The sequence below is a fragment of the Marmota flaviventris genome, chromosome 1 (genome assembly GCF_047511675.1).
Source record: "Marmota flaviventris isolate mMarFla1 chromosome 1, mMarFla1.hap1, whole genome shotgun sequence".
In the NCBI taxonomy this organism is placed as follows: domain Eukaryota; kingdom Metazoa; phylum Chordata; class Mammalia; order Rodentia; family Sciuridae; genus Marmota; species Marmota flaviventris.
The window spans coordinates 151,943,038-151,955,116 of record NC_092498.1 but is presented as its reverse complement, the minus strand read 5'-3'; the positions used below and the strand labels follow the sequence as shown (position 1 = coordinate 151,955,116).

The 12,079-nt window shown below is 36.0% G+C and overlaps 1 protein-coding gene across 1 annotated transcript in view; it reads right to left on the bottom strand.

Moving 5' to 3' along the window:
- LOC139707239 (zinc finger protein 420-like) overlaps window positions 1–10,028 on the bottom strand; it is an 86,413-nt gene extending 76,385 nt beyond the window's left edge. The window contains 1 exon segment of the mRNA XM_071617693.1: window positions 9,899–10,028. Coding sequence (XP_071473794.1) covers window positions 9,899–9,901 — 3 coding nt within the window. The 5' untranslated portion in view covers window positions 9,902–10,028.
- Between the last annotated feature and the right edge of the window lie 2,051 nt (window positions 10,029–12,079).

Below are 12,079 nucleotides of genomic sequence, written 5' to 3'. Positions count from 1 at the left end.
CTAGAAATTAGCCATACACCTGAGGACAATTTATTTTTGACAGGGTTGTCAAGATAATTTAATAAAGAACACTTTCTTCCACAAATAAGGTTAAGATGGATGCTTATTTACAAGCAAAAAGTGAGACTGCTGTACAATAATTATCGCAAAGTGAACCACAGACCTAATTTTAATGCCAAAACTATAAAACTTTATACAAAAGCCAAATTAAATATTCATGAATTTAGATTTGGCAATGGAGCCTTTGGCTGTAAAAATAAATTCAACAAAAATGTTTAATCTCTACTAAAATAAAAGTCCTGTGCATAATATTATATTACCAGGGAAGTAAAAAGACAATTTTAACCCTTTTTTCTTGTTTTTGAAAAGTTGTGTCAACAAATTTGTAGCCTGAGCTGAAGGCCAGTTATTTCCCCTTTTTGAAAATATGATTAGAGCCATGCACACAACACTTCTGTTTCAGGCTTTCACACTGCAGTGCCCATATGCATCCTCCATATAAACACAAATGCCAGAGACCACACTGTTAGGGACAACTTGCACATTCCAGAGTCACCCAAATTTTTTCACTTATTCAATCAATGTGGTTCCATAAACTTTTGTTGATCTGATATAAACTGAAATGTACAAACTGTGTCTTAGGGAACTAGTCTTTGATAACCATGGACTGCATAAGCCCTCTGTGTTCCTTCATATCACGACATTTCTCTTCAGAGCCATATGTAACAGATTGTTTGATCTTTTATCTGCCTAAATGTTGTTGTTTTGTGCTATAAACAAAAAATATTAAAATTTACCAAAACCTAAAACTGGGAATAAGTGAAACAAAACAAAACAAAATCAAAGCTATGGAAAATTGAAAATTCCATACACCTTTGGGAAGATGCAAAAATGGTACAAGTAGTGTGGAAAGCACCTTCATGTATTATAAGTAATAAATATATAAATAATTATAAAATAATAAATAATGAATTGAAAAATAAATCAGAATTCACTTCAGATATGTGCAAAAATAACTCAAAACATAGTTAGAAAACAATTTGTATACGAATATTTATAGTTCAATTATTCAAAATAACCAAAGGTGCTGGGCTGGGGCCATGTTCAGGTGCTAGAGTGCTTAATTCACATGCACAAGGGCCTGTGTTCAATCCCTAGCACCACACGCATGCGAACACACACACACACACACACACACTCACACACAAAATGTAATAATAACCAAAGGTGCAAACAACCCAAATATCTAATAGCAGATTCACTGATAACTGTCACTTATGGTGGTACAACCTACAATCCCAGGAACTCTAGAGGGTAAAAGTGGAAATCACAAGTTTAAGCAAGTTTATGGAATCCCTGCCTCAAAATGGGAAAGAAAGAAAAAAAAAAAAAGGTCTGGAAATGTTGGTCAATACAGTAGTAGAGTGCACCTGGATTTATCCAAAGTACTGCAAATGACACAATAAAAACCACAACTGATAACTAAAATTTAGTATGTCCACAAACAATTTTATTCATCAATACGTTAATTAGAATATGCTAAAATATATAGCAAAAATAGCCTTGAAAGTATCATGTTAAGGGAAATAAATTAGAGGAACTTGCCACATATTGCATAGGTCAAATTATTTTAAATTTTATGACAAAGCAAATGCATTGAAAAAAAATGTGTGTCAGTCATTTCAGGCCATGAGGGAAGAAGAAAATGGAAATGGGTGTTGGAAGGCACTGGTTGTTGTGTGTGTGTGTGTGTGTGTGTGTGTATGTCAGGAACTAGATAGTTCTCATTGTTTTCCAACACTGTGAATACACTAAATGGTACTAAATTTTACCCTTAAAAAGAGTTATAAAAGTAAATTTAATTTTATGCATATTTTACCAGAAAAGTAGAAGACATAAGTTTGTACAGGAGGCAGAAAACAGTCAAATCCACTGCCAATAAAAAAGGGCAAACAATACTACCAAAATTGTTTCCTATTAAAATCCCAGTGGCATTCTTCATAGAACAAGAAAAAGCAATCATGAAATTCATTTTGAAAATTAAGAGGCCCAGAGTAGTTACAACAATACTTAGCAAAAAGAGTGAAGAAGAAGGCATCACAATACCAGACCTTAACTATACTACATAGCAATAGTAACAAAAATGACATGGTATTGGCACGAAAATAAGACATGTAGACCAATGGTACAGAATAGAAGACACAAAGAGAATCCCACATAAACACCTTATCTCATACTAGACAAACACAGCTACTCAACAAATGGTGAAAGGAAAACTGGAAATCCATATGTAGCAAAATGAAATTCTACCTTTATGTCCTACTCTGCACAAAGACCAACTCAGAGTGTATCCAAGACCCAGGGACTAGAAAAGAGACCATGCATGCACCTAATAGAAGAAAAACGAGGTTCAACTCTTCACCAGGTCAGCTTAGGAATTGACTTCCTTAACAAGACCCCTAAAGTACAAGAAGTAAAACCAATAATCAATAAATGGAATACATTCAAACTAAAAACTGCTTCTCAGCAAAAGAAATTAATCTCCAGGATATATAAAGAACTCAAAAAACTTAACACCAAAAAAAAAAAAAACAATAAATGGGCTAAGGAACCTGACAGACACTTCATAGAAGAAATATCATCAATCAACAAACATAAGGGGAAAAGGTTCCACATCTCTAGCAATTAGAGAAATGCAAATAAAAACTATTCTAAGATCTCCTCGTACTCCAGTCAGAATGGCAATTATGAAGAATACAAGCAATAATAAGTGTTGGTGAGGATGGGGAGGAAAGGGTACACTTATACATTGCTGGTGGGACTGCAAATTGGCCAACCACTATGGAAAGCAGAATGGAGATTTCTCAGAAAACTTGGAATGGAACCACCATTTGACCCAGCTATCCCACTCCTTGGTTTGCACCCAAAGGACTTTAAATCACGATACTACAGTGAAACAGCCACATCAATGTTTAGAGAAACTCAATTCACAATAGGTAAACTATGGAAACAACCTAGATGACCCTCAACAGATGAATAGTAAAAAGAAAAAAAAAAAAAAAGGTGCACATACACACTGGAATATTATTCAGCCTTAAAGAAGAATGAAATTATGGCATTTATAGATATATGAATGAAGTTGGAGAAATCATGTTAAGTGAAATAAGCCAAACCCCAAAAAAACAAAAGCCAAATGTTTTCTCTGATAAGCAAATGATGATCCATCAAGGGAGGGGGGGATGCAGAAATTTTGAATTTTGCAGAGAGGAGTTAGGGGAGGAAAAATGGTGTGGGTATGGGAAGGATGATGGAATTAGACAGACATATTACCCTATACACATGTATGATTACCCTACTTTTGTGACTCTGCACCATGTACAGCAAGAGGAATGAAAACCTGTGCTCCATTTTTGTACAATGTGTCAATTCTAAAATGAATTCTACTTTCATGTATAACTAATAAGAAGAAATTGTGAAAAGAGACACACAAAAATGCAAGTGATATTTTCTAAATGAAAATTCTTTTTCATACTAAAAAAAAATTACATTAATATGCCATGGCTATATATATTTGATCATTAGTGAGTGTTTCTTCTTATGACTCATTTTTTTGTATCAGAAAAACATGTCTGAATAGTCATGAATATTGGATATCTGTCAATTGTTCCCTAAATACATAACTAAATGTAACTTAAACTATATTTTCATATATTCACATTTATATACATAGTAGCACAATTCACAAAAGCCAAATTATTGAAACAGTTCAGATGCCCATCAACAGATGAATGCATTAGTGCATTAGAAAATCAATCAATCTCTCTCTCTCTCTCTCTCTCTCTCTCTCTCTCACACACACACACACACACACACACACACATGCGTGCGTGCACACACACAGTTTTACATGGCCATAAAGAAATTTTAAATTATGGCATTTGCCAGTAAATGGATGGAAATGGAGAATATTATGCTAAGTAAAACAAATTAGATTTAAAAAAAATCAAGGGTCAAATGTTTTATCTCATATGTGTCAGCAAGAGCAAAACTAGGAAAATGGGATTGGATATCATAAATATACAGGGGAGATTAGAAAGATTGAGAAAAGGAGGGACAGGAATGGAGAAAAACGTGGACAGAATTGAACAAAATGTTATGTGCATATATGAATTACATATAAAAAGTTATATATGTAAATTACTTATTTTATGTATATATAAAATACCAATGAAAAATAAATAAATGAAGGAAAGGAAGATTAGTAAATTAGACTAAGGAGAATATTAGGAGGAAAGATGGAAAGGAAAAGAAGATAATGAGGATTAAAAGGGAGAAAATCAAATTGAATCATGTATGATTTTGGAAAGTAAACACAATTAATATGTATAGCTATAATGTTGTCATTAGAAAAATTCCTTGTTTTAGTTGTTGTTGTTGTTGTTGTTATTTTGGTAGTGGTAGGAATTACACCAAGGTTACCTCACAAGGAAGGAAACCTCTATACCACTGAGTCATAAACCCGACATAAATGTATATTTCTAATCTTTATTTATTTTTGGAAGATCATCTCTTGTCACTCTTTCTCATATTTATCGTTTTATTCTTTTAAGCCATTTATTATTAAAATAATCTTTTCTCATATCTTAAGTAATATTCTATTATTATCATCATTATCATCACTATTTTCTTGAAACATGTTAAGAATTCCATGTGTCCAGCCAAAACTTTGTACTATTTTGCATTTATGTCTTGTACAATCACTTGCATATCTAATCCAAAACCAAACCTTATTTCTCTGATGATCAATGGCATCAATCTCACCAAATATTCAGTCCTCTGGACTTTACAGTCTCCTCGCTCTTGCATTGGCTCCAGCTTAGGATTGATAATACTCTAATCTAGCTAGAGCATAAGCCCTTCATTTGTATCTACCACACACTACACAAAACCTTGTGCTGGGATAAACAAACAAAAAAAATGCTGTCATCTGACATTCCCATATTCATACATAAGCAATTGAACAAGTCACCTCCATGAGAAATAAACCACGTTGACAAACAATAAAAGGAAAACACAACCCTGACAAATAAGTGGAGAACAAAGAAAATATCTGACAAGTTATTTTTAGATTGTCCTTACAAATATGCAGATACATGCTCATGACAAAATCCAATTTAGATAGCCAGCTTTCTATCTATAATTTTATTACCAACTCCACTTTTTCAAAGTCCAACTATCACAGGTTTGCCACAGCTTTTATTCCAAGTTCACTATGATCATATGAAACTGATTAAACATGACCAAATTTACCTTTCAATTACAAAATCAGACCTAATTTTTTAGAAAAAAATATGGCCTGCAGCTAAAGCATACTACATACAAAATTGACTTAACAAGTACTTATAAAATATTTCGATTTACAGTAGGTGACCACACTTTATTTTAACTTGCTCATGGAACTCTCTCCAAAGTAGGTCATATTGAAGGCCACAAAGGAAGTCCTAACAGAGAAAAATGTGCAACCAATGCTTTGTATCTTATCAGGTCATTATTGCCTGAAATCAGAAGCAAGAAAAATTAAAGACACTATACAATCACATGGCGATTGAATAAGATACTTTTGAGTGTATGTTATAAAATAAATGAAGAGAGAAATTTTTAAAATCTTAGAATCAAACAATAGAAATAGTATATACCAGAATTCTGGGACACCATGAAGGAAGTTCTAAAAAAAGAAAATGCAGTTATGAGTTCCTACATAAAATACCAGAAAGACACAAACAAAATAACTTAGTAATACATCTGTTAGTCTTATAAAGACAAAATCAAATTATTCTCCAACTGAGTATAAGGAAAGAATAAAGATAAGAGATGAAATAGAGAATAAAAAGAGTACAAAGGATTGATGAAGAAACTAGTTGGTTCTTTGAAAAAATAAAAGAAATGAATAAACCTTAGACAAACAAATCATAGGAAAGAGAAATTTATAAAATTAGAGATGAAAGAAGCAATATCACTACAGAGGCCAATGCAATTGAAAGGATTATCAGGGACTATTTAGAAAACTCATATGCTAATATATTGGAAAATCTGGAAGAAATGATTAAATTTCAAGGTATGCATGACCTACCAAAATTTAACAAGTGCATATTGAAAACATAAAATAACAATAAAATTCAATGCAGCTGGGCACAATGGCACATGCCTGTAATCCCAGCAGCTAGGGAGGCAGATGCAGGAGGATCATGAGTTCAAAGCCAGCCTCAGCAATTTAGCAAAGCACTAAGCAACTCAGTGAGACCCTGTCTCTAATAAAATACAAAATAGGGCTAGGGATATGGCTCAGTGGTTGAGTGCCCCCGAGTTCAAACCCCAGTACATCCCCACCCCGCAAATAAAAAGTAATGCAGATAAAGCAATAATACCAAGCCTTTCAACACAGAATCTCCTGGACAAGATGACTTCAATACTAACTTTTACCAGAATATTAGGAGGAATTAACACAGTGCTCCTCAAGTTATTTCTTGAACTAGAAAAATAAGGAACACTCCCCAATTCATTCTATGAAGCCAGTATCATCATGATTTTAAAAACCAGGCAGAAGACCAGCTGTGTTGCATACCTATAATTCCAAACTGTGTTGCATACCTATAATCCCAAAAATTTGGGAGGCTGAGCCAGGAAGATCACAAGTTCAAAGCCAGCCTCAGTAATTTAGAAAGACCTTGTGTTTTAGTTAGTAGCTATTTAACCACTGTGACTAAAATAATGAGCACATTTATACAGGATGAAGAGTTTATTTGAGGGCTCCCAGTCTTAGCGGTTTTCGTCCAAAGAAGGCCAGTTTCATTCCTCAGGGCTTAAGGTGAAGCAGAGCATCATGGTGGAAAGAAAGAGTGTGGCAGAGGAAAACAGCTCACATGGCGATGAGAAAATAGAGAGAAAAACTCCACTTACCAGACACAAATATATACCCCAAAGCCCTGACCCCAATGCACTATTCCCTCCAGTGACAACTCAGTTAATCCCATGCAAGAATTAATTCACTGATAGGGTTAAGGCTTTCACAATCCAATCAGTTCCTCTCTGAACCTTCTTGCATTGTCTCACATATGAGCATTTGGGGAACACCTCACATCAAAACCTTAATACCAAGTCTCAAAATAAAATTAAAAGAACTGGGATTGTATCTCGGAGTTGAATGGTCCTGGGTTTAATCCCCAGTACTACCAAACAAAAACCAAAGCAAAATAAGAACACTTCTTGAGGGAAGAAAATGTCAAACCAAATTAACTAATGAACTTAGATGAAAATCCCCTCAATGTGATAACAAACCAAACCATATTTAATACACATTACAAAGATCATACCGCATGATAAAGTTGTTTTTATTGCAGAACTGCAACAAACTCAAATCAATATACATATAATACACCACATAAATACAACCAAATATAAAATTCACATGATCATCTCAATAGATGCAAAAAAAAAAAAAAAAAGCCTTTGACATAAATTCAATATCACATCCGGATATACAACCTGAAGAAACTGTGAAGAGAAGGAATTTGTTTCAACATCAAAGGCTACATAACAAATCTAATGCCAACTTTCTACTGAATAGGGAAGAGCTGAATGCGGTGCCTTTAAATGATGAAAAATAGAAAGGACACCCACCTCCACAACTCCTGTACAATAAATACTCAAATTTAGCTGGAGCTTTTGGAAAGAGGCAAAAATTAAAGGGTTACAAATAGGAAAGAAAGAAGTCAAATTATATGTCTACAGATGACATAAGGTTAAACTTAGAAAATCCTAATGTTTCCACCAGAAGATTCCTACTGGTGATAAACAAATGCATCAAAGTTACAGAATAAAGAAATGTATGAAAATCAATAACTTTTCCTACAATAATGAATCTGTTGAGAAATAAAGAATTCATTTTATTGCAAATAACTTAAAAATGCTTAGCAATAAGTCTAACAAAAGGAGACATTTCCATGAGAAAAATTACAAAACACTGAAAACATTAAAACCATCTACATATAAACTAAAGCCATCTACATTAAATAAACTAAATAAACTAAAGTCATCTATAGACTGAATAAAGCCATCAGATTACTTAAAGTCACCTACAGATTCGATATAATCTTGATCAAAATAACAATGATATTATTCTCATAACTAGAAGAAAAAAAAAAAAAAAAACCCTCAGTCTCATATGGAATAATGAAACACCCAGAATAGCAAGCAATCTGTAAACTGTAAACCCGAAAACCTCAAAACATCTGACTTCAATTTATGCCACAGAGCCATAATAGCGAAAGCAGTGTGTTTCTGGAACAAAAACAGAGACAATTAAGCAAAACAGGAGCTACAGAGACCTAGAAATGTTTCACCATCTAATTAATGATAAAGATCCCCAAATATGCTTTGGAGAGAAGTCCTTTTTACACAATATGTAAATATCAACCCAAAATGTATTTAAGGCTTGAAAATGAGCCCAACTATTTAAAAACTTCTATAAGAAAACCTAAGGGTGGGGCTGGGGATGTGGTTCAAGTGGTAGCAAGCTTGCCTAGCATGCTTGTGGCCTGGGTTTGATCCTCAGCACCACATATAAATAAAGATGTTGTGTCCGCAGAAAACTAAAAATAAATAAATAAATAAATATTTAAAAATTCTCTTTCTCTCTTTAAAAAAAAAAAAAACCTAAGGATGACCTCAAAACATTTAGCAGTAGGAGCAACCTCCTCAAAACTACTCCTATATCTCAAGAAATAATATCAAGAACAAACACATGGCATCAAAATAAAAATGCTTCTGCTTGGCAAAGAAAAAAAAATTAACAGCATTAAGAGACAACACACTGAATGAGAGAAATTCTTTGTCATTTTTTAATCTGGCAAATGTTTAATATTAAATATATGATGAATTTTAAAAATCTCAACATGAAAAGAAAACCAAATTATCCATTCATTATTTTTGCAAATAAAGGAAACAGAAACCTCTCAAAAAAAAGTCCAAATGGCCAACAATTATGTGAAAAACTTTCAACATCTTTAGCAAACAGGGAAATAAATGCAAATCCAAACAGAATGCTTGTACAATTATGTTAGGAAAATCATTACGAAGATTTATACCCTTTCTGATTCAAATGTATGATATGTCAAGATCATTGTACTGTCATGTGTAACTAATCAAAACAAATAAAAAAATCATAATGCAAAAATAAATAAATTTTAAATAAATAAAGATGCATAAAGTTCTGACATTCATCCACAAACTTAAAATAAATATGAATTTAGCCAAGAAACTTAATGATTGGAGCAAAAGAAGTACTTCGCCTTACTTGACATCCATGCATATTATGAAACTATACCTATACTTACAAAAAGAAAGTAAAGAAAAAAAATGAAGTAAAAATGCAAACTAGCTAGCTCAGGAAGAAGCGAGTTCCCTATATCCTACACCTCCTCTCCCGCGGGAAACCCGCAGGTGGAGACTGGATGAAGATAATCGTGCCCCCAGTCAGCCACCACCATCTGGGAAGACACTGGCTGCAGGCACAAGGCGGCCAGATAGGGTTAGAACCGGGAGCTGAGGGTGCCCTTGGGGGGGGGGGGGGGGGGGAAGGCTGTTCGCGGTTCTGCCCCGGGCACACTCGCCATCTGGAGGGCCAGTGGGACTGAGGGGGGGTACTGGGATTGAGGGCCAGTGGGACTGAGGGGGGGTACTGGGAAGGCTCAAGCCTGCAGAGCAGAGCGAGATTGCCTGGAGTCGCGTCGGCCGGCTCCCGTTCCCACCACAGCCACGGTTCCAACAGTCTCTGCTTCCCCTCCCGCTGCCGCCCGCCGCCCGCCTCCCTCTCAGGCTCCGGATGCCACGCCACACTCACCATTTCCCCGTGCTCAGAAGCCAAGCCTACGACCCAGGGATCTTCAGCACCCGCAGAGCACCGCAACCGGGGACTCCAATCGTGAAAGACGACCCTACAGCTGAACAGCAGGAATGGCGGACACGGGAGAAAAGGACCCAACGAGATTGAGGTAGCCCGCCCCCTTCTCGCTGGCTGCACACAGGATTGGACAGTTGTCACGAAGTGCTCCTGATTGGACAGGGCTTCGTAGGGTGCCCACCCACCCCCCCACCCCCCAGTATGAGCCTTCTTTTTGAGTGACAGGTATATGTCCAATCCAGGCATGAATAAGGCTACAATGGCAGGTTCTTGGTTGCATCGTGGTTTGTTTTGTTTGTTTGTTTGTTTGTTTGTTTGTTTGTTTGTTTTGGGGGGGTCTTTTTTGGTTAGGGGGCGGGGTTTGTTTTGTTTTCTTTCGAGGTCTGGGAATTGCACCCCAGAGCCTCCAACCAGCATAACATTTTCATTTAACCTTGCATATAATTTCAGTTTATGGATTACATATGCCTATATATTATTAATGGTTGAAAGTGATATAGTGACAATTACTATAAAATTTCATTTTACTTTTCTGCTCTTGTTAGGAGGCAGATTGAACTGGAAAGCAACCTCCTAAAGCGACAATATCCAATGAAAACAGCACAAGGGTAATTTAGATATTTTTAGTATTCACATTAACAATAGAAAAAGAAACAGCTGAAATTGATTTTAATAACATAACCCAGCATAGTACACTTAGGTGACTAATAAAATACTACTAATAAAGTATGTGTTTTTGAAGCCAGATTTAAAGATAGGTAGTTAGTGTAGTTAGGTAAATCAGGTCTAATATTGAGTAAAATTGAAAATGAAGGCCATGTTGAGAATGGAGCCCAGGAAAGCAGAGCAGCACTTGGGGAAATTGAAAGGTTGATGTTCCCAAAGCCCAGAGCCCATTCTAAAGAAATGTTAATGAGGCAGCTCCCAGCAAACCAGGCCTCCCCAGGCCCTTCCTGCCCAGATTATTCCTCCAGCCCATCTGCCCCTCACCTTTTGGGTCTTCCCACCTACATTCTGTCATCACAAGATAACAGAATTAAGGCCAGGAACAAAGCAGGAAAGTGAAAAGAAGACCTTAGCTATAAAAGAGGGAAGGCCTCCCCCTAACATGGATTCCACCTCATGGGTCCCCTTTTTCCTCCAGGAGAAGTCTTTTCTGCTGTCCTTAATAAAGCTTCTACTTTCCACTCTAAACTTGCCTCCATGTGCTTCTCTGGTGTTATACTTCAGCATTTGGGGAAGCAAGGACTCCACACCAGTAACTGCAGTAACATTTTGAGAACTACACCATCAAGTGTGAATCTCTCTGTCATATCTCAGTTCACAGTAGGCAAATTTTCAGAGCTATGGGTCCCCTGATATCAGTGAGTCAAGGGCCTGGTCTCCTAATATTTCTCCTCAGGCCCAAAAAGTAGGAGAACAATGCCCTCCATGGGAACAGGAACCTCCAACCAGGAAGTGTCCAAAAGTAGATTATTCTTTCCCACTTGATTGTTATCACAGGTTCTTTCCCATTGCAGATATCAGATAGCAAACACAAGGAGATGGGGTCTGAAGACCTTGGGGTCACATATACCATGATCTTCCATGGCCTTGACTCTATTGTTTAAATACATTAAATTCAAATTTATCTCACAATTGGGGCTTAGAACTAATGACCAGGATGTAATATCTGTTTCTTCCTATGGACAAACTCCCAAAACTAATGAACAGCTGGGCTGGGACTCAAGATGAACTGTGTCTGATTCCAAAGCCAAAATCCCTCCACCAGATCACAAGATTCTTGCAACATCCCTTATTTTCATCAGACTTGGAAAGAGACAGTTATTCAGAAAAGCAGGATTTGTGATATATGTATGTAAAATCCAGTCCTATGTATTATATAACATAACACAAACAGAACTTTCTTATGTATCTGTGTCACCTTGAGGTTCCCATTCCAGGATCCAGGGAATCCTGGTTCAGGTTACATCAAGGGCAAACACCATCTAGAATTCACCTCAGCACCTCTTTAAATATCAAAATATAGGTTGATATTGAGTATGTGGTAAGTTATTCAGGGTTTAATAATTATAGAACAAGCTAATCTGGAAGGATGCAAAGGACCACTAAATCCTATGT